We start from the raw sequence: 23,866 nt of genomic DNA, 5'->3' as shown, positions 1-23,866 counted from the left end.
TTGGATCTTGGTCACCTTTTTAAAAGCTGAAACATGTTTACCATATAGTAATACTACCTGAATGTATTAATCATTTTGCCTGCTTTTCAGAAACTACCAGCTAGAGCTGTATATGACTTTAAAGCTCAGACTTCTAAGTAAGTACTGGACTTTTGTTCATTTAAGAATTCATAATTCAAGAAAACTCTTTCTAGCACTTGTGGCAGCTAACTGCTGCCAGTTTCAGTAGCAAATGCCATGGAAGCAGAGGACCCTGCTTGTCATCACTGTAGTCTCTGCATTAGCTAACTGTGTGAGAAGTTATTTTGTATTAAAAATGTCTTAAAGTATTCTCCATTGTATTCGAACACATGAATGGCTGGGCATCTTGAGCCTTTTTGAGCATGGGTCCTGAGGGTCACCCACTGGATGCTCTTCATTTATTGTAAATTGTGTTTAGGTTACACAAGATACGGCGCTTAAAATACTGTCATATAGAGTGTGCTTATCAAAATTCTGTATAATGCTTCACCATCTTCCTGTCTGTCTTAACATACACAGGCTCCCTGCAGGATGTGTCATGTCCCATACCAAGACAAACCACAGTGGTTCATAAGAAAAACAAAATTATGAATCACTGAGAGCGTCGAAGTAGAGTGCCTGTATTTCATTCCTGCTGATGTTCAGATGATCCTGTGCATTTAAATTATATTTAGATATGGCCAAACATTGACACTAGAATTACATTAGCTGTGTCTGATAGAAAACTCACAACTTGAATTATCAGAACAGCAGATTAGCTCTTGAAAAACCAAATGGACGATACAGAAGAGATCTCCCAGGGCAAGATCTGAAAATGTTCATAAGAAATTGGATCATTCTCTTTTTTGGTATCCAATATTATGTGTATCACAGGCCCTGAGTATCAGAAATTCTGAGAACATAATCCTGTGTTTTTCATGTTTCTGAACAGCTGTCTTTAGAGAAAAATGTGTAGAGCAGAAGCATGCCAAGCTGTGCTGCTGCAAAAAGGTAGTAATAGGCCATAGATATGTCGGATATATTCTGTAATCTTCCCTACTGATTTCCTGAAGAACACCAAATACTCCTCAGATGCTTGTCATAAAAACCACACCTAAACAGGTGATCCCAAAGATGTCATACTTGCATGCAAATGCTAAACTATGTGCTCTGGTAATAACTAGCAATACTCCTTGGAATCACAGTGTAAAACAGGCCTGTATAACTTACAAATAGTACCTGAGGTTTATAAATGTGAATACTTTCATTTTATATGGTGTAATCGACTGGTAAATGCACCATAGCTGTCACACTTTTTCTTCAAATGTTTACTTGCTACATTCTGTTTCAGTTCCAAACTGTAAAGATCTCAGAAACTATGCCAGCAGAGGAGTTAAATGTAAAGCTGTAAACATCTGATGTAAATAAATTTGTTACAGAGAGCTGTCCTTTAAGAAAGGAGATACTGTCTATATCCTCAGGAAAATTGATCAAAACTGGTATGAGGGTGAGCACCATGGAAGAGTTGGAATATTCCCCATTTCCTATGTCGAGGTTTGTTCTGTTTTAATTCCTTGAATTAGTTTGGGTAATAGGTCTACAAATTGCAAGAGAATGATGAAAATCTGGTTGGTTTGTTTTTTCTTAGAAACTTTCTCCCCCAGAAAAAGCACAGCCTGCCAGGCCACCTCCCCCTGCACAGATTGGAGAGATTGGAGAAGCTATTGCCAAATATAATTTCAGTGCAGACACAAATGTGGAGTTATCGCTTAGAAAGGTACAGTTTAAAACTACCTTTGTCAAAATACCATTATAGTGTCTACTGCTACATAGAATTAATATATAGGTAAACACTGTACTGTACTTTGTACTTCAATATTTGCTATGCACAAAAGAATGTAGTGGTAGAAAGCTACTAACATATAATATCTTATTGGCTTGCACAGTCTTTCACAGCTAACTGCAAATAGTTTAAAAATGTTGTACATGTAAAGTGGGTTGTGAGAGACTGGCATATGCAAACATCTACTAACCGCCCACCTAAATTTTTAGTTTTCACTGCAATTATCCATTCCTTTTTTTAATAATTATTAATATTTCTTGTTGTCACAGTTATCGTGTTTAAGTCTTTAATATAGAAGAAATAGAAAAATACAGAAAATAGAAAATATAGAAAAAAGGCTCAGAGATATTTTTGTGACTGTACCAGTCCTTACAAATATTTCCTTTAATAACAGTCTGCTTTTTAGAACATTGTCTTTTCTTTTTGTATGTACATCCTTGTGGTTGTACTTTATTACACATGAGCAAAACGAGTGTTTAATTTCTGAGGTTCGAAACACACTGGAATATTACCTATGCAGAGAAACTTTATTATTGCACATATTATATACTTAGTTGTGAGTCGGATAGAACTTTTATCCACTGGAAAGTTCTGACTTTTTTTTTTTTTTTTTAAGAATTAGAGTTCAGAGAAGTTACCCAGTCATTTGTTTTTCCTCTGAAGTAAGAGTGAGGATACCATTTCTTGATGCTGACCTAGAGCCTAATCCAGCATTGCTGAAGATAATGGGTGTTTTTCCACTCATTTGACATTGGTAAATGTCAAAAAAGTCTAAAAAATATCAAGAATAGGAACTTAGAGAACTAGAGACTGGAGGTAGTTTGATGATTTATTGCTTCTTAAAATTCTCTTTTGTTCTTATTGTGGTGGTCGTAATCTTGACAGCCAAATTTTGGTTGGATTTTAGAAGTTAACTTGCACTGGTTTTCTATTGTTCTATCCCACTAAAGATAATTTTAGGGTGCTCCACAAATCAACTGCAGAAACAAAATTATAGAAACCCAAGAGAACACAAAACTAATAAGGAAGGATTTGTTGTAAAAAACACATCATGTAAAACAAAGGAAGTGGTAGATAATGAAGTTTCACTACAGAGAAGAGTTTAATAGAAAGCTGATATTTTCCATTTCAGTTGCTAAATTCTGTAAAAACAGCAACTGCCTCATCTTTTTTACACAGGAAATGCATTTCTTTCTCTCATCTTTCCCACGAACTCATTTTTCAACTTTCTACCCCTATGTGTTCCAGTTTTACTGATAACAAAGCACTCACATGGATTTCAATGGTTAACTTTTATTATTTTTAAGGAAAAATGGGCCTAGCAGTCATCATTGCATATTACAAGTTTGGGCATTAGCTGGTAGTTTGGCCAATGATTGAAATAGTTTATGTTCCAAAGAAAAATCTAAATGTTAGTCCCCCAGCAAAGAGAAGGAGACTACATTAGATTTCCCTCTGATAAAAGAATAGCATTTGCGGTCCATTACTAGCCCTGGTTTTGCTGGAATGGTAGTTGTATGCATGGCTATATGTGGTTACTATAAAGGAGTGAAAATGAAGACGGTTGTCAAGATTGATGGGAAACAGTCCTCCAGGGAAAATAATACTATGTATTAAAATAATATCTGCTATTAAAAATAACTTACAATGTATCTGCTGATAACTCATTTTCATAATGCATTTCAGGGAGACAGAGTAATTCTTCTTAAGAGAGTTGATCAAAACTGGTATGAAGGTAAAATACCAGGAACCAACAGACAAGGCATCTTCCCTGTTTCCTATGTAGAAGTCATCAAAAAGAATGCATCAAAAAGTGTTGATGACTACCCTGATCCTCCGATACCCCAAAGCTATTCTAGTGACAGAATACACCATTTAAGTTCAACTAAGGTAAGGATATTTTTATCTTTTCTATCACCCCTAGAGTGGGTTTAGAAAGGCTTGTAATTTTTTTGTAACATGATACATAATTTATGCATTAAGTACACTACATTTTCTTTCCTGCATAGGTAGAATTGCATTACTAACTTGTTATTGAAATATTTTAATAGCCAAGTGTGTATCCTACATTGTGCCAGGATTTTTGCTCTTTTCTTCATTAGCATTAGTGTATTATTGATGATTTTGAACGCTCAAGATGGACACTTTTCTAAATCTTCCTCTTTACCTTTGTTTATCTCTTCAGCAGTGGGTTTTGTGTGTGATTATAAACTACTTATCCTGCTATTAATCTCTATTTTTTTCAGTTGTCTTTCTGCCTTTTCTACTTTAATATACTTGCACATTGATACTCCTTTAGATGCTTCAACTTCGAGATAAGTTCCACATTTATTTGCAGCTTTGGGGACAGCTACCAAAAGATGTCATTTATAGACAACAGTGGCATCTGAATATATTGCATAAGACTAAATAATATCAGCTGTTTTGGAACAATTGCTAGAACAGGTCTTGTCTGGTTTTCCAGAATGTGTCACAACAGAGAACTAGCTCCTCTCTCTTCTGTTCCAACAAAATTGTTGAATTGAAGTGGCATCAAATTCTGTAGCTGCAGACTGAGGTATTTATAAGCTGGGTCCCCTTATTGTCACAGGAATCCAGAGGTTCCTGAAGCCAAGAGTATGAGGCAACTTAGGTGCTCCATATTACAGAGCTACCTCTGTGTGGAGATGCCTCTCTCCTCTTTTTCTATGGAGCAGACTTCTCCCTAAGGCATCCTGCAGCTTAAGCTGGTGATTCTTGAGCATAGGTGACACTTCAGAGCATTTACATTCAGGTAACAAAACTGTCCTGCCACTATTTTTAACTGTAGGGGAAGAAAGGGGAAGAAGCCTTCTTTGTAACATAGGAAACTTTTGCAATCACCTTGTCCTAGTGTAAGTCAGTTTTAAACAGCCATCACAGTTCTTAATTCAACAGTTTTCAGAGATGGCAATACCATGTAAGAAGACATCTTGTTCCTGACTACCTAGAAGGACTTCAGCAGGGCTGAATGTATCCTGGAGTTCACCACAATTACTGATATCACTTTTCCTGTTCCTTTGGGGGTTTTAGCCCCTATCACTCCCTTTTGCTAGAGCAATTGTGCTAAACTTATCTGACCTGTTGGCAATACAAATAAACAATACAAGTCGGGAGCAAACTTTGCTTTCCTTAACTTGGCCTAGACCATCTGTATCTGTAGCTCTAGCACACCCTGTGGCCACAGGATACTAAAAATTGGAGCATCTCCTCAGCAGAATTATTGACCTTAAAACCACCAGTTAGAGGCCCTTGTTCAAGAGATAATAGGAGGGAAAGAGATTGAGTATTGCTTGTGACAGCCTAGCTCTTTTTTAGCAGACTGCAGTGTATCAATCTATAGGCTATTTGCTTTGGTACAGAAGACTCTATAACAAAGGTTTGTCTAACTATAAAATAAAGCTATTTGCCTCAAGAAAACTCAAGCAGAAGGTAAGTAAATTAACCTTCCTATTCTGTGACATTAATGTAGCCTTTGGAAATCAATTTCCTATTCTAGGGTAATACTTAAAGTCTAAAGTAGTCCATATAACTTAGAGAGATGTTCTGGATAATTCTAATTGTGAGATCAAAACATTTTTCATTCAATTTTAATTTTGAAGAATAGTAACAAAAATGCATTTTCAGTATTTACTGAAGCAATGGATATCTACTGATGCTGTGTACGTATGACTCGCCAGTCTCTCATTCTTACAAAAGGACATTTCTTTTACCAGAAGGATACTTCAATCAATATTATGTAATGGTACTCAAAATATACTGCTGTGTACTTTGCTGTCACTGTTTTAAAAGCATTGTTGACTGCCTACGTTCATGTAGAACTGAATTTACCTTTCAAAAATGTTTGTCATTCTGAACTAATAGGATTACTTTTGAAGAAAAATGCATTCTGTGGCTGCTCATGCCTTAATAAAAGTATGCAGTGTGTTAAAGATGTTTCTTAAGCATGTATGCAGAAGTACTAAGAGAATGTAGAAGTAGTAGCATTTGGATAATTAGAAATCACCTCAGTTGTTACAGTTTAAAAGAAATACTTAATGACACCTGAAGTGTACTTCTGAAAATACCATTCTCAAAATGACAGTAATGGTCCAGGGAAAATTACATTAATATTAATTGTATGATTTAATAACCTGTGACAGGCTCGCTCACAGAGCGACATAAGTAACATATTAATAACCTTAGCAGATCAAATGCAGGTCGCCTTCATGAATGTAATGATTCAGATCTGTCTTAATGTTTGACATTTAAGCCCCAAGCCAGAAGCTGATACAGTTTCATTTTTCAAATGTCTTTCCTGCTGTTCTGATTCATCTCATAAGGATTTCAGACACACGTGCTCACTGAAATGATACCCTATAATCCAGATGGTGGCACAGACATTTTTCTTTTCCAGTCTACTCATATCTTAGTTCTCTGTCATGCTTATTTATTTAAATTCCCATGTTTTTCTTATTTTTGAAGTTGCCTTCCCAAGCACTGTCCCCACTTGCCAGACACTTTTCCTCTTCTTGCTCATACATTGATCAAAAGATTCTCCAGGCTGCCACAAGTGACTGGTATTCAAGGACTGTTGGGTTTTCACCTTCAAGTCTGTGCACCTTACCTCCTCCACCACTTCCTGACAGTTTTCTTTGTGACTTAGAAGAACTCACTTCTTTGGCATTAACAACATCGCAATCTGTAGCAGTGTCCCCAGGTAATAGCATTCACCGACTTAAAGATGATCACTTTATTCCAAATACAGAGGTCTCTCTCAGCTCTCCTGCAGCTCTTCCTCTGCCCTTTCTTGAATCCACCTCTGCCTCACCTTCAGACAGCTCATCTCATGACATAGCATATAAGCATACCTGCAAAAATACCAAACCAGGAAAAGATGAAGACTTGAGAGGTATACTTGACTCTTCAGTTATTGAAGTACCTAGAGGCTTGTCAGATACTACGAGAAAGGGTGAACATGTTGGTGCTATCTGTAACATCCCTTTGCCACATGAAGGTGGCTCTGTCTCCAGAGTGCTAGCTGCAACTGCTGAAAACGAAGAGGAAATCTGTACTGCAGATCTGGCAGTTCAGATAGGGGATGAGTCAAAGCCTCAAGAATCAGATTTCTACAGAGAAACACAAGAGACAACAGAAGAACTGCCAAGACTCTATATAGAGGAGGATCTGGGAAATGACAATTTAGAATTCCCAATAGCAAGTGGAGGAGACTCCATGGTATGTTATGAAGGATACACTTCACTGAATATTGATAAGGTATTTAAATTTCTAAGAAACCTGGCTTTTGCATTCAGATAGCTTACTCGCTATAATTACTCCCTGCCTTTTCTTGCATTTATATATTTGTATTGTGCACAGGCACATTTTCATACTATTGCATTGGCTAAAAATTGTCAGTGTTAGGGGACAGTCCTTTCTCGTCAGCAGGTGTATACACCACTGTAAGTGCTCTGGTGTATAAGTTCTGGCAGTCCTTTCCATTCTGTCCATGTTAGCTACCATTGAGCTGCTGATGCAGAAAGCCAGTGAACCATTTTCCTCACTGGCCCATTCATATCACCCCTTTAGAGCCTGAGGGCCCAGCAAGCAAAAATATCAGCAGCCTTCCACAGGAGGGACATGCCTCCTGCAGAGACTCCGCCGTTTGTACCTCACATGTGTCACTTCACCAGCTCATATATTTATAGTCCACTCTGTTACAAGAATGTGACTGAGAATAACAGATCAGATTTTGTTTGGCAGTTATTTCCCCCTGAATCCCTCCCCAGTTCCTCTTTGGGACAGTGCAACACTGAACTATCGTAAATGTGTGCTAGCCATTAAATTCCACAATATCACTACACAGATTGTGTGGTTTCTAGGCAAAGTTTTAGAACAGATCTTTTCTGTCCAGCACTGTTCAAAAAGTTGTTTTGGCTGGCATATGCAAAAATGTAAATCAGATACTTAGGACAACATGTTTTATGCCAAATGTAAAACGGTTACTTGAAAAGATTTTGCAGGCTGCCTCTGCCCCTATTTCAGCTGAAAAATACAGGAGAAAACCATAATAGATATTAAATCGACTGCCACAAATAGTGACTTGTTTTGATTTCTGAGGGAAGGATTTTCTTCCAGAATAGTAGACTGACTAATTATAAAATTAGCATCGCATTTCTGACTGTTCAGGTTAGTTACATGACTCTGTATTGCACATTTTATGTCCTTCGCAGCTGGTTTAATAGCACAATTCTCATTTTTCTTAAACAATTAAGCCAGCTCTACTTTCTGTGGGGACATCAGGAGACACTGATCCTACCTTCCACCTTTCTTGTAACCATCCATTTCACTCTGCCAAGGCATCAGCTTTTCACTCTGTTCCTATAACAAGCCCGGCTACTGCTGCCCTCTCACCTCCTCTCCTTTCTAAACCCTCAAATCAGCAGGAGAAATGCTCACCAAAGGTAAAGGTAACTGCACCCTTTGAGTATGGATTGTTGCAACTCTTCATGTCTATTAAATAACTGCAAGGCTAACACTGAGTTTGATCTTTTCAGAGGTATTGTTTCCTTTACTAATATTAAATAACATAGCACATGGAGTATTAAGATAGGCCTTCTTCAACTGAAATACAAGGTAAAACTATAACTGTTATGATACAATTAAATAGCTTAAGGAGATACCAGCGACGGGAAAGCAGAAAGCATTCAATTTCAAGTCCATACCAGGACATCAGTAACTCTTACTTAATTGAAAAAAACAGAGCCATATTCAAGTACACAGAAACTAAGCAACATTTGTAGTTTTAAAGTGTTTGCAATTTCAATCGAAAGCCTGGGTGAAGAGTCAAAAAAGCGCCACTGCAGAATTCATTTTCTAAATACCAGTTCTGTTAGCCAAGGACTAGACAAAGATTATTCCCTCTTCAAGACTACACTTTGTGTCAGCACTGCAGCTCTGTGGCAGAAAAATGAAACCTGGGAAGCCGATCGCTCTAGACAAACAAAGTCAATTTCCAGTGCAGCTTAGACCCAGAGTCAGTTTCTAGTGCTGTCATCCAGAGAGCCCCTTTGCTTATGAAAAGGAGAAAAAGTCATGTAAAAAGTTAGAGAAGCTGTACTAGAAAAAGAGATAATTACATCTGTAGAAAAAAAAAAAAAAAAAAAATTTAAAAAAAAAAAAAAGTCTGCTACATCTTACAGTGTTTGTTCATAGAAAACCCAGACATAAAGGGCTTGCAGAAATCTTAAGGTCCACCAGCTCTATTGGGTTTTTTACTGAAGTAGGGAAGAGACATCAGGTTCTTTCGAGGGCATGAATCTGCCATGGGCTTAGGTATGTTTCACCTCAAAGAAGAGTTGAAACATAGTATTGCATTTGTTTGTGCAACTTTTAATAATTTGTCAGTTGTGTGATGCTTTTGATGGGTACTTTTTGCTTAGCTTAACAAAATTCAGGAAATTTCCTCATCTACACTGAAATTCATTTTAGGTGACCCTGTTACTCCTGGTTTTTTTTTTTGAGCAAGGCATGTTAATCCCAGCCGAAAATAACTATAGGGAATATCTGTTTTGAGAGCGAACAAATCTTCTCCTGGGACCCTCCCAGAGAGGGCACTGCTCTCCATTGGGCATGGCAGGAAACAAGACACTGAGTAAGCCCGGGAGATGATCCATCTTGCAGGCACAAAAGCCTGAGTACTGACAAGAACTAGAGGTCTGAGGGTTGGTACAGAATTCTAGCTCTTAATTTTTATTTTCAAACCATTTCAAATCTGTCTAGGGAATGGATTCCTTTATAAACTTAATTGGTATAGACTTACTTATTTGAAAATAGTTGAAATTATTGGACACACTCCTATGGACAACAGATTTTTTTTCCACAATATTTCCAAAATGAAATAAGTGTAGCCAGGTTTTGGCTGTCATCATTTCTTGCTACTTAGTCTAGAGACTGGGCTTGAGAAGGAAGGACAGTTCCCACCTGCTTCTGTTTGTGCCTGCTGTCCATTATTAAAGTCTTCTCTCAACTGCTACAGCAGAAAGAACATGAGACATTTCCAAGACTCAAATATCACAAGTGAAGGGATGTTCTTCAGAGAGTTCTTGAAACTGTATACTGATACCTTGGTAATTTTTGTTGATGTAAAGATACATACATACATATGTATGTGTATATATATATTTTTGGAACGTGGCTCAAATCTAAAGCATGACCAGGGATTTGGGCATTAGACTACAGGAGCTATGGGCTGGAAGTGTCATTTTGCTCCACATTGGTGAGAGGAATGTGTTCTCCAAAGAACTCTGAAGACACTCCCCAAGGAGAAATGTTGATGTTTTCCTGCCTCCTGGGCCTCCCTTGATATACTTTTTTTTTGTTATTCACCCTCTCAGCTCCTAAGAGGAGACTGTTCTTCTGTCTTGCCACATTTTACTGGCAAACAGTCACAAATACCAAAGAAAATGTTTCTAGTGTCAGCCTTCTACTCCTCTTGCATTCCCCCGACTCACCCCGACCCTGAGAATTCACATTTGCTGCACACCCCCCTTAGGAGCTGAATTCAGTCAAATACTTACCTGATTGATACTGATAATAACAAAATGAGGGTTTTTTTCTTGAAGTACTTTCCATCAAGTATTTACTTGCTTTCTAAATGCAGCTTTAAGGTCCATGTTCTGTTTACTAGCAAGGAATTACAACATTTGTCATTGGTATTTCTAAGATAGTATTATATTTCTGCTCTATGCTGTTGAGCTTCTCTCTATGATTAACTAAGCTTCTTCAGTGGGTACACTTGCAATAACTGTTCTTACTCCAACTGCAAACCCTGTGCATGATTAATTTTTGATCTGTAATGTGTAAGAGCATGTGCCAGAGCAGCAAACCCTTGGAAAAAAAGATACAGTGACTGCGATGAAAATACCATATACTAATAGTACCATTGTTTGCACCTGTAACACACTTGCTTTTTGTTATCAAGAAAGGCATGTCCAGTTTGCATGTATGAATGAAGCAACAAAAATCCCCTGATGCTTCATTCTTAAACTCTCACTTGACACAGGTTTTGTGGTTTTTCTAGGCTAATTTAAGGAGAGAGATATTTATTATGGGTAAACCTCCTCGTAGCCCCGTGATGACTAAGAGATCCTGCAGCTCACCTGTCAGAGGTCACAGCTATTCACACAGGGTATGATACTGGATGCCCAGTGTGTAATAACAGCATTTGCATAGAAAAAGTGCTCAGTGTCCAGTCTTACAGTATTTTGCTTTGCCCAGGTGTCTCCACACTATCAGTATGCCGTGTTTTCTTCCTGTTGTGCTTCTGTGCTATGTCTGAGTAAAGCCAACAGGTGTCTATGTGCCAAAACTTACTGTATAAGTCCATTAGTGTATTGTATCTCTGCAGCACTACATCGTATTTCCAGTGCTACAAGATGTAAGAGACCAAAGTTCTTTATATTTAGCCTGTTTTTTCCTAAATTACTCCTCTGTTTCAAAGCACTTCTAGTTTATTAAAATAACAGCTTCTAAGAGTCACAAATTTATACTTCATTGCATTTATACAGGCTCTTGTATATAAGCTAAATTCTTGTCTTTGAGTCCATCTCCTTTTTTTTTCCAAAAGTTCTGTTGCTGCTATATTATGTTCACACAATACTGTCCTCTTCATCCAAACACTGTTAGTGCAGTCTGTCATACTCTTTTATCCTCTCCCTCCATATCTGTAGTATACAGCAACATAATTGTAACAACTCTACCTAGCCAGAGAGTCAAATTGTTTAGAGATTGTATGAATTGCACTCAGAAAGGTGGTCTAAATTATGAAAACAAAAACAACAAATGCCAAAACCCAAAATCTGTATGGAAGTCCAACTGGGAATAAGATCCATAAAAAAGGGAGGAAGGTCCTACTTTAATTTTGCATGTTACTCCAAATGCATAGTGTGTAACCAATATATTGAGAGGACTATATCGGTCAACATTTAGTGCATTTATGTCTTTATTTCCAAACTGACAAGATCACGAATTGTACACCTGATCTGCATGTTAGGACTATACAGAACTATTATATGTAAGTGTATATCAATCATGCATGAGAATCAGGTGGATGACTGGGACTACTGACTTGAGTGCACATTTTTTAATGTTTTGTGGACTGGGCCCTACAATTTTTCCCAGGAAACAGGATAGTTTAGTGAACTGAGACGTAGTGGGCAACTAGAAATCTTAAGCACCAAGAGCTACCCATAGGGTGAAGCATTTCATGATGTGTCTTGAGCACAGGTAGCCAGACCTGGCAACAGCCCCCATTCCAGCCAGTGCGCTGTATGAGGGAATGAGAGCTTAGGGAAAGGAAACTGGGAGAAAGCGTCCTGATGTCAGCTGGGGTACTAGTGAAGAATGTGTTTGGATAGAGAGTAAGCTCCAAGGTCCCCCTCTTCAGACACAGCAGATTACCATAGTTTTCCCAGATTCTGATTCCATCAGTTTTCTTTGTAGCAGTAACAGCTGAAAATCTTCATTCACCTTGATTTTCTATCATCTGTTTCTACAGTAGCTAACTAGCAATAAAATGTTTTAAAGCATTGAAGCACATGCAGAAAAGGATGATAATACCAACCTACCTAATTTCTTCCTTGGTATATGTTCAAAGCATAAGTCATTTGCAGTATTGTTTAGGACATTTTTATTGTTTGCAAGAAAAATCCGTAACCTTCGTTCTCTTGCATCTCTGACTACCTTTGGTATTCAGCTCAGTTACAGACCTGATGAAAGATTAGCAGAGAATAATGTCATATCCCAGTCCAAATACCAACGAATCTGCCCAGTAGAATATTCTCTTGCTTAAGAAGACAGCTGTTGAAGGGGATTTACTAAGAACTAAAATGTCTAATTTGCAATCTTTATTGTTGGATTCTTCACTAAAAAGATATCCGTCTTTTACACTGGCTGAGGAGAGTTAGATGAGAGGGACAAGAGAATCAAAGAGTGTAAACAATTTGGTTTTTAACTTTGAAAACCTCTTTCCCATCTAGCTGTCATTAATATGAATAAAAGTTCTGTAATCTATCTGCCTGCATCTTTAGGCACCTTTTAAAAATTATACTCTACAGACTGTAGAATGAGGTGGAGAATATTCACAATATTTTCTGCATGTACTTATAAAAACATGATGAAAATAAATTTACCTACTTCAATTTCATCTGGAGACACTGGGGGGTTTGTGGGGGGAGGGGGGTAGGAGGGAAGCACATTTGAATATTTAATTTATATCGTCAGGCTGGGGTTATCTCAACATTCTCTCGTGGAAGATTGTGTCATCTTCAGGAGTAAACCGAAGCAAGATGAACTGAAATAGTCAAACCTGGGAAAGAGAGAACTATGGAGCAATAGACAAATCCCATGGCTTCAAGATCAGGTTGCAGTTTACTCACTGCACCAAAGCAAGTGCTATGAGCTGTGTTTGACATCCACACTCCCAAAACAGATACAGTTCCCAGACTTGTATCAGACTGGCAGGCTCCACAGCACGACGACAGGGTATCCTCAGTCAACAGAGATTATGGTCACTGCTCACATCAAGAGCTCTCCAAGCAGCTGTTCCTGAGCTGTTTCTGGCCCCAGCCAGACTGTAATGGGTAGAAGTCAATGTCTTTCTAAGCAGGATATATCTTCTGTAGTTGGTTAATATTTTTCATTTCCATTGTGTCCAGATTCATTGGATATTAGTGGCAGGTAATGCTCTATTAGAAAGGAAAGTAGTTCCTTTCATAAAGCTTTGCACTGGAAATACAAACTACTTTTTCCTCGGAAGTAAAGGCATTGTCATTTTCACACAATTACATGCATTCTTTCAAAAATTGTTTCTGTTCTTTGCCTCCCAACAGCCTGCATGGCTTTATGCTCCCCCTTAAGATGAAACAGAATTAATTAAGCATAGCATGTTGTGTATGTGTGTGTGTGTAATGTAAATTGGTATGGTTTTTGTCTATGAATATTTCAAATTCTGCCATTACGTACAGGAGATTTTATTTCTGCTTACCTAAAAGTGTGCCTCACCCAATGAATGTGTAATGTTCATCTGTTGTATTTGATTTTTCTAATGCTGTTTGTTTCACAGTGAAGAGGCAGCAGGGTTCTATTCCAACTCTCTTCTCCACTAGAAATAGAAGGGACTGTTGATATAGTTCAGAGTTTTGTTTTAGTTTTTATTATGTCTTCCAAATATCAGATCTTTAAACCTGCCAAGATTCTGTTGCTTGCTATGTCTCTTGAAGATTTGTTGTGAGTTGGAGCGGGGGGCGGGAGGGATGTTGTTTTACGCAAGGTGGAGCTCTCAAACAACTACGTATCATGCCCCTGTCCAACTATTTGGACCTTAGACTATAAATCTTTATTACATTTCACATCATTTCATTTCAGCCACAGCGCCCTGTGCTTGCTCATGAAAACATACAGAGTGGGGGGGAACCGTAAGTATATTTCTTGTCTACTCAACCAAATCCTAATATTTCAGCAGTAGCCAGGGCATTGTCAAATAATTTGTTAACCTGCCAAGTACAATTATGAAGAGATTTCAGAAATTTACAGATAATTGCATGATGTAGGAAGAGACCCAAGAAGGTACCAGAGGGCAAAGCTTTAGTAGTTTAATTTACATCAAACTCAGACAGACGTGCCAACTTACAGTTCCCCATCATTATACTTTAAAGGGATGATAGTTTTGTAAAATAAAAGTTTAACTTTTTTTATTCTTTCAATTTTTACATCTCAGCAGAATGTCAATTAAAGATTTAACATTGGTTCAACTCATCTGCTTTACTCACTTGACACAAATTATTCAGAAACAGTTCTGGATGTGAACTGAGAGAAAATAGTAACTTGATAATGTTGATCACAGGAACACAGGCTCACCCTTTTTTTGTGTAATCTAGGTGTGCAACTTAAAAATAAGATACAAGAAAGCCTTTCTGAAAACTAGAGAACCTTGATTTCAAGTCTTATTTTCACAAAAAAAAAAACCAACTAAGCACTTGGGATAAAACATGTAAGGGCTGTTTCATTACTGACTGTTAAAATGGAAGTTTGGTGCAAGATTGTTTTGATTTTCTTTATTTTTTCCCCCCAGTCCGCTTGGGTCCCGCTAGTGTCAGAGCACATTGGAGAATGCTCTTATTAGAGGAGTTCTAAATGTTATGAAGGCTTAGCATGTAAAAATATTTAAAAGTTTACCTGTTAGTCACTTGAAGAAATGTCAAGAGAGAAGAGAGGGACAAAATATTACCAAAGAAATATACCACCAATAATATATAATGACAATTGGACATTTTGGTTTTAATCTCACTAAAACCACAAGGTCCTGTTAGTATTGTTGAGCGTACTGAAGCAACTAGCTCTGTTTTGTATGCAATAATTATCTAATTAATTTGGTTCAATATAGTTTAGGTAGTTCAGGACTAAAGTTACTTATTCTTAAAATTAAAAATAGAAATATATTTAAATTGCCAACCAACCATTCTTCATCTTAAATGTGTATTCTGTTAGTGTTGTAAAAGGTAGTAGACATTTTGTATTTAAGAAAGTCTTAGATTAGCAAAGAGAGAATGAAAATACAACAAAGGAGTTATTAAAATTGATTATCTAGAAATGACTAAATTTCTAAAGTACAAAGAAAGCTAACTGGGAATTTCCTGTTACTGTATTTGAGTAGGCAATTGGCTTCAATCCTATTCGTGATACATGGCATCTGCAACTCCTGTACCTTTGGAAGCTGCATTTAATCAGTTTTGGAATATCATCATAGCTCTGCTTTCCTGGAATAATGACAAGCATGACAGAAAATGTTATTGCCATTTAGCTAAGAACAGATTGTTCTTACTCCTGCTACACAAATTACCAGAGTTAATTGCTTAAATAACCAGTCCAATTCCATTTTGTTACTGTGATTAAAATATAAAATTAGACTTTTCAGATTTGAGGAGATAACTGCCAGTCATGAGAAACTAAATTAAAATCATTTTTTCTCCATTGTTTTTCTCCAAACCAGCTATGTGAAAAATAGGTCTAGTTTATTCATTATGACCATCATTACACTAAGCCTAGCACCCATCTGTATATAGGTTTTTAGAATGGGACTTTCAGTAGCAGGAGTTTTTTACTGAAATAAGCATTTCATTTAAGCCTGAATAATACAGAGCTAATGGAAATATTCAGTATCAGCACTTCAAAGGGAGAGTTATTTTGTTTTTATTGGGGCAAGTATAATGGCATTAAAGTTTTAAAGTCAGTTGACTGTTGTTAAGAGGGAACAGTGGACATGATTATGTTTTGTTTCATTATTTTGAAAACAAGAGTGTTTGCTTTGTACAATTTCTGCAGTTGCACCCTGCTCCTTTACACAGTCACAGGCTGGGGCACAGATGGTGAGAAAAAGGCAGATTCTGACTCTGCAGGACTCATGGGGTTTTGCAGCAATATTCCCTTGGGCTCTCAGCCCAAGCACCTTTAGTTCCCCCTATTACAAGTTTATTGCCATTCTTTCAATTCCGGGAAACTCAGTTAAAAGCTGACAAGGAGTATAAGATGATAAATTTAGGAATCTCATGTCTTTCATTTATCCACCTCAGATCCTTCAATCTGCAGCCCCTAGCCAGGGTGGAGGTACAAGTCAGTGTCTGAATACCATTTCAGTTTCCATCCTTGTATCCTCTGATCTGATTCAAGCCTCTCCCTCACTCTCAGAGATTTTTTTTACATACATACATATATGTATGTATGTATGTATATAGAGGGGTGTTTTTAACCAGGAAGGGGTTACGGCAGTATGTTCCCAAGTAGCAATTACTCTCCACCTTCCCCACAGAGGCAGGCACCTCTTTTGCACGCAGAGCCCTGTAGTGCCAGGTCTCCCCCAGCAGCTGCCACTGCAGCATCCAGACAAGTCCCCCAGTCACAGTGGCACATGTGGGAGCCGGGCTTCTGGTCACCCTCCTCCACCCACTGCAGAAGGACACCGGGCACTGACCTCTGCTGTGGCACTTTGCTCAGCTGGGGCAGAGAACATGCACCCTGGGTTCAGCTTTCTGGCGCTTAAAGGCAGAGCCAAAGTTTTAGGTGCTGATCACAGGGAATTAAAAGGCTTGTGCATATACAGACTCCCCTCTAGAAGTCCTCTGGTTTTTAACTCAACTACAAAATAATACTTAAAAAAAAACCTACGGTGTTTAAAGCAACTGGTTGAGGAGCCATAAGGTTTGCCCCGAGTCCCCAGTCTTTAGTGAATGATGAGCTACCTTTCCAATAAAGTTTTATTTACTATAAGTACCTAGCTCTGAAGCTTACCAGGCAAAATAAACCATTTCCCCATGTATTTACAAGTTTACTTATTAGTTAATGTTTAAACCAGCACCTTTACGTCAGCAAAGGTGCGAAGAACTCTTACTTCTTTTTAAAATGCATCATTTGTCCTATTCAAGGTTTCAGGCTCTATATAACTATACTCCTAGGAATGAAGATGAATTGGAGCTGAGAGAGGGAGATGTCATTGATGTGATGGAAAAATGTGATGATGGATGGTTTGTGGGTATGTTTTAATTTGGTTGCTGCTTTTCTTTGTTTTCCCTGAGCTTTGCTGCCCTCTTTGCTCGATGTCTTTTAAATAAGTTAATTTTTGCTATTCAGCATAAGAAACCTGGACCTGGCTTTATCAGGAGAAACCCCAACCAAAATCCACTAAAATCTGTAGGTGACTTTTTCACTTGTTTCTTTTGGGATTGAAGAACACAAATTGACATGTGCACCTCCAGTTTGTCATACAGCACTGTTGTCATTCTGATGTGACATAAAATGGACTATGTATTACTGCTCTCTTTATAAAGACCAGGTAACATAAGTCTTACTTGCATGAGTACATCTGCAGAATTAACTACTTGCGAGGCCCAAGTATTACTGAACAAACAGAGATTTCATATCTAGGCCTAGATAAAGTGGCTTAATCATTTCATAGACTCATGCACACAGTGGCTAACAATCATCTAACTAGTCCTCAGCATTTCAAAAATTCAAATTATTTAAATAGACTTGATATTGTTGAAAATAAATAATTTCTATATACAAAGTCAAAATTTTAGCACAGCTTTTAATCTGGTCTAACAATTTAATCAAATAAGCCTCTGTTTGCTTTTTCCTTCCTGCAGTTATAATTTGTTAAAACTCACAACTCACAAATGAAATTTAGAGTAACTTTTTGAAGTTATAAAGAATTGTAGATATTTCTGTTTGTGCAATGTTAAACATAAAAATTTAAAGGCCATGCTTACATAGTGATTTCCTGTTGTTATTCCCATCTTTCATCTATTGCTTCTAATTTCAGGAACCTCGAGAAGAACCAAATTCTTTGGTACTTTCCCTGGAAACTATGTCAAGAGGCTGTGAATTTTTTTTTCTACTTATTTATGCTGCAACACATCTGCATAAAGCTGCTAGAAAACATGCTACGCTGGCCTTCTGTTTTCTTGCTTGCAGTCTCAAGTAGAGGCCATCTAGTTCATCCTCATCCCATCCCACCCGCCAAACCGTTCCAGCAGTATTACAGCAACGACCACAGTGTGAATAACTAAGCTTTTCAGAAACAAGAGGAACCGTTTCAACATTTAAATACTCCCTGCTTTGAAGTCTTTTAATTTGAAACAGTAGGAAAAGCCTGATGACAGGTACACAGATGAATTGCCATGGGGTGGGCAGGAGGGAAGAACTGTTCATGGCTTGGACATTTGTGGTACTGTCGTGGAGTCTGATGGGATTTTTTCAACATACATGTAATACAGGGGAAAGTTGCTGTTTGCTCTTAAAAAAACAACATTGTTTAAATTTCCACATTCTTATTAGCTTAGCAGCATTTGTTGCTTTCATTTTGCCGTGTCACAGGTTTGCCTACTGTACTGGTTTACAATGTATGACAAATTATAATATAGATTTTTTTGCCTGCACTTGTATGTTGTAACATATGCACAGTGATTGTAAAATCTCAAGCAAGCGTAGTGAAAAAAATGGAAGAACTGCAAGTGTTCTGAATGAGTGCAATGGTATTGGCTAAACCTTTTTTCTTTTTTCCCCTAATAAAGCTGTAGTGTCCTCTGTGAAAAGGTAAGAAGTGCAAGAGTCATAAAACCTCAAGAGAGAGGATTTAATAAAGAGACAGACAATGATATAAGCGTAGACAACAATAACCTGCTACCACTGTCTCATATTAAATGGTTGTAATCAAAACGTTGTAATAGTAAGCAACACGAAATTTGAGAGGTTAGTGTTTTTACTTATTGGGAGTTTTAAGAAGCAGGAAGTAAACAGTGTTAGTGCAAAGGGTTGTTGGGTTTGATTTGTTTGGTTTGTTTGGGTTTTTATTTTTCCTAACATAGCCACCTGAAAATATTCACAAGTATCATGTACTGATTTTCTTCACTATATATATATATATGTATGTATGGTAATGAAACCTGAGTTACACATTCTTTTTAGGAATTTAGTACGGGGAAAAAAAACATCACAAGTGTTAAAACTGATGCATTTTAGATGTTTGTTTGGGTTGTTTTTTTTCCTGAATGAAACAAGTATTTGAAAACATGTGTTTTCCATAAGCAAAGGTAAATGTAATTAGCAAATGAAATTAAGGCACAGGATAATAATGACTTGACTATGGCTTTATAAAAATGAAAAAAAAAAAAATCAGATTTGGTTTCTTCAGCACCTTATAGATGGCAAAAGCTTCTAGTGCATTTCTCATGGGTAAAGGATTGAAATTATCAAAAATGTATGTAGTGTCTGTAGCATTTTGTACATATGTTTGCTTTTTTGTACAGAGCCATTTGGTTGTTGATTTTAAAAAATTTAAGTTCCTTATTTGATCTTTGCCCTCTTCACATACAGAACATTTCAACACATTTTTCTTTTCTTGCTCTATTTACCATAAGCACATCTGGATAGTGCAATTCTGTAAGATAGCGTTTTATGCAAGATTTTATTAATTAAAATATGGTTTACCAGCCAAATCTAAATGTACATATGTCTTTATTACTGAGAAATGTCATTAAGACAAAGGTAAAGAAACATCTTTGTGCAGCATACCTTTATTATTGCAGATTTCATGGCAAAAGCTTTATACTCAAAGGCTTTCAATTTTAAACTAGATCTGCATGCAGCTTTGCTGTGAGATTAATACCTATCTTTGATGCCATTTATGATTGAAGACTTAAATATCTGTTGCCTGTGATATTTAAAAAGTACTGTTTCTACTCTGTATCTGATTTTAGAAAAATACAGGTTTTTCATACCTGGCTTTCAGGTCACTGACTTTGAATTCCTACAAGCAAAAGGTCTCTGTGGTTTTTTTTTCTTGAATAGACTTCTAATAAATTTTGCTTGGAGTACACAACTGTTTCCCCCATCATTTCTCAAAATACATGTAAAGTGTTACTTAAGTGTTGCAAAGCAATTAACTCTTCAAGCTTATATGCAAATAGTTTTGGCTTGTACAGAGATTTTTTTTTTTGCCCCACCACCAAACATATACTACTTCTATCTATAGATTACCAGCATTACCTACACAGGTCTCAGCTGCTCCACTTCAGTGCACCCCTAAAACACTTCAGTGCAAAAGCACCTCCTGGACTTTCTGCATTGGCTGTCCTCATCTGAGATAGTATTTGTTTTGCCAGAGCCGCCCTTCACTCCAGAAGTACAAAAGTAAAATACACAATGGTAAACCCTTTGTAGCTGGCAAAAGTTCCCACACCATAATCTTCTCCTTTAACAAAAACAAAAAAGACCTCCTGTGCAAAGTGACACCATAGAAGCAAGATTTAAGGAAAATACAGATATTTGAGGAGCATCTTATACTTGGGACTCTGTCTGCAACACTGCATTATTCCACACTTATGTCTCTGCCTGGCAAGGAACAACTGTTTAATAATACCAAAACCTGCAACAAAAGGCAAAGGAAGCAAGCAGCTGCCTTAGTTGGTTTGGTTTAGTTTGGTTATTTTGATTATTTTGTTGTTTGTTTGGGTTTTTATCCCCACCAGCTGGTAACACATCACTGTGAGTGCCTCAGAGTAGCTCTTTGGTCCCGCTCCTTCAAGCCACACTGGCCACCTTTGCTGGGCTGCCTCCTCCCAAGCACTGAAGAATGCAGGACAACAGCAACCTGCATTTGGACAAGAATAACTTATATTACAGTATGTTTGGGATTGGAAGGGACCTCAAAAGATCTAGTCCAATCCCCCCACCAGAGCAGGAACACCTAGATGAGGTAACACAGGAAAGTGTCCAGACAGGTTTTGAATGTCTCCAGAGAAGGAGACTCCACAACCTCCCTGGGCAGCCTGTTCCAGTGTTCTGTCACCCTCACTATGAAGAAGTTTCATCTCAAATTTAAGTGAACCTCTGTGTTCCAGTTTGAATCCATTGCCCCTTGTCTTACTATTGGTTGTCACTGAGAAGAGCCTGGCTCCATCCTTGTGACACTCACCCTTTATATATTTGTAAACATTAATAAGGTCACCCCTCAGTCTCCTTCAAACTAAAGAGACCCAGCTCCCTCAGTCTTTCCTCATAAGGGAGATGTTACACTCCCTTAATCATCCTTTTTGCCCTGCGCTTGACTCTCTCCAGCAGTTCCCTGTCCTTCTTGAACTGAGGGGCCCAGAACTGGACACAATATTCCATGGCAGAGTAGAGAGGAAGGAGAACCTGTCTCAATCTACTAACCACCCCCTTCTAATACACCCCAGGATGCCATTGGCCTTCTTGGCCACAAGGGCACAGTGCTGGCTCATGGTCATCCTGGTGTCCACCAGGACACCCAGGTCCCTTTCCCCTACACTGCTCTCTAATAGGTCATTCTCCAACTTACACTTCAAGTCTGATTCATGTTCAGCTTTGTCCTTACAATAGTTGGGCTGGAAAATGCAAAACCACTTAACACCCCTAAATAAATACACAAGTATAGAGCTTAACCTTCCTGTAAGCAAAGTTGACATTTTCAGACCAGGGACTGCTGTTAAAACTCAAGCAGATACATTCCTTTTGTCAGCGTAAACGTCATCAGTGCTGGGAGTGCTTTCAATTTGGACAAGACCAAATTTAGTCAGTGCTATTATCACTGAGGTAAGTGTACCTTTCCACATGCATGTCTTCTTACAGGCCTATAACCAAATACTGGAATATACACTCAAACTTCATGTGGTTTGTCCTTTCTGTTTGCTGGTGACCCAGAGTGGGATCTGGGACATCACTAAAGCTCTGCTTTGTGCCATGGACCTGTAAGATGTAGGAAGTACTGTGCTTTAATAGTCTTTTTCTATTAAAAAAATAGCATAACAACATCAGCTGGTTGATGTAGTCTCACTAATATAAAGAAAATTCTGAAAGGTTAAGGGTCTGAGTGGGTAAGGGATGAAATAGCACCCTCTTTGGTAATTGCAAAGGAGATGAAGAAAGGGAAAAGACACATCACTATAATAAGAATAGCAAGTCATTGACACTTCAGGAAATACTGCAGTGTTAATATTTTAGTCAAAAAACACAGAAATACTAAAGTTATATCCAGATAAACCAAATATATTCAAATCAGCTAAGTCCACTGAAATCCCACCTACACTATTCAAGGAACAGACTGAAGGATTTTTCTGAGCTTTCTCTTAAACGCCAATGTAAATTGATGAAGGAGACCCCCCAGTACTAAGTGGTGCTTTGTCCTTAAGGTCAGAAGAAAGGAGACCTGGAGAATTAGAGGCCAGCCTGTTTAATATCTAGGAAGAGACCAGAACAAATCAATTAAAAGCCTCAAATATGGATTTTTCTAAAAAAAAAAAAATATGTATCGATCCAATTTTCCTTTATCTTGTCAGGATATGTCACATACATCTTGATTTCTATTAGGATTGGCAGCTGTGTTAGCAGACTGAGGAAAGTCTATGTCAGTCCACATGAAATCAGGTTTGTTGCAGAGTTGTGCTACATTACAGACAAATAGGTAAAGTAACCAGAACAGCCCCCAAAAAAAGAGTAGATTCCACTGCCTTACCCTTCAGCCAGCCATGCGTTTGCTGTTGAGGCAAAGGCCTCTTTAAACAGGAAAGCCCACAAGACACCAACAAGCCAGGGAGACAGATGCGTGAGCAGTTCAGGGCAATGATCTATATCCCAAACTAAGCGAAGGGTCGCCCCAGCAGGTTTAACATTCTGTCACCCGTGCCAAAGCAAAGCATGTTGCCATTCTGCGATGCCTGGTATTTACTAGTTGCCTTTTAAATGCTGATGTACGGAACCCGGACAGGAACACGAGGTGCTTCCTGTGAATTTGGAAAGCAGCACACGAGCTGATGGGAGACTTGAAACATGAAGTCAGTAGCTCTAGAAGGACCTTAGGTCATTGCTAAGTATATTACCTTACAGCATTTATAGTTAGATGGTGAAATCCTGCCTTTGCTCCTGTTAACAGCTAACTCCATTGAAGCCAAGAGAACCCACAGTATTGCTAATACAGTTGCTTGAAAATAAAATTGCTCAAGAGAAGCACTGAAGCAACTGAATGTCCAGTTTGGGCTGCTTTTATTGTATTGAAAGTCTGAGTGCAGGCAGAGACCAGAAACTGCTTCTTTAACTGCTCCCACCACTCAGCGCAGCAGATAATTCCCTTCTCAAGTAGCTAACTGGCAAGTTAACTTAAAGTAAAATCATATGTGGCTTCAAAGTTGCAAAAGCACATTGAAAGGGCCAATAATTCAATTGTTAAACATGTTTAAAGCCCCAAACCCCTTGTTACATCCAGCAAGTATCAGACTGAGACCTGAATCCGCCAATTTTATGGAGCAGGGAACTTGCAAGATCAACATGTAGAAATTGGTACCTCATCCATATGCAATAAGTAGGGAAGATTAATTTAATAAGGCTTTCTTCTGCAACTCAGGCAATCAATCAACATCATGCTATTTATTTACCTGGATGCAAGAAAATGCCAGATAG

The 23,866-nt window shown here is 38.0% G+C and overlaps 1 protein-coding gene across 1 annotated transcript in view; it reads left to right on the top strand.

Annotated features, from left to right (window-relative positions):
- SORBS2 (sorbin and SH3 domain containing 2) overlaps positions 1-18,277 on the top strand; it is a gene marked incomplete at both ends in the record, with an annotated part of 69,979 nt that extends 51,702 nt beyond the window's left edge. Inside the window, 7 exons of the mRNA XM_080343848.1 lie at positions 91-137; positions 1,440-1,554; positions 1,649-1,777; positions 3,530-3,733; positions 14,267-14,316; positions 17,320-17,426; positions 18,216-18,277. Coding sequence (XP_080199974.1) covers positions 91-137; positions 1,440-1,554; positions 1,649-1,777; positions 3,530-3,733; positions 14,267-14,316; positions 17,320-17,426; positions 18,216-18,277 — 714 coding nt within the window. The remainder of the gene's footprint in view (positions 1-90; positions 138-1,439; positions 1,555-1,648; positions 1,778-3,529; positions 3,734-14,266; positions 14,317-17,319; positions 17,427-18,215) is intronic.
- Between the last annotated feature and the right edge of the window lie 5,589 nt (positions 18,278-23,866).

The sequence above is a fragment of the Nesoenas mayeri genome, assembly GCF_963082525.1.
Source record: "Nesoenas mayeri genome assembly, chromosome: 4".
NCBI lineage: Eukaryota > Metazoa > Chordata > Aves > Columbiformes > Columbidae > Nesoenas > Nesoenas mayeri.
The sequence above is the reverse complement of the archived record's forward strand: the minus strand, read 5'-3'. Positions and strand labels throughout refer to the sequence as shown.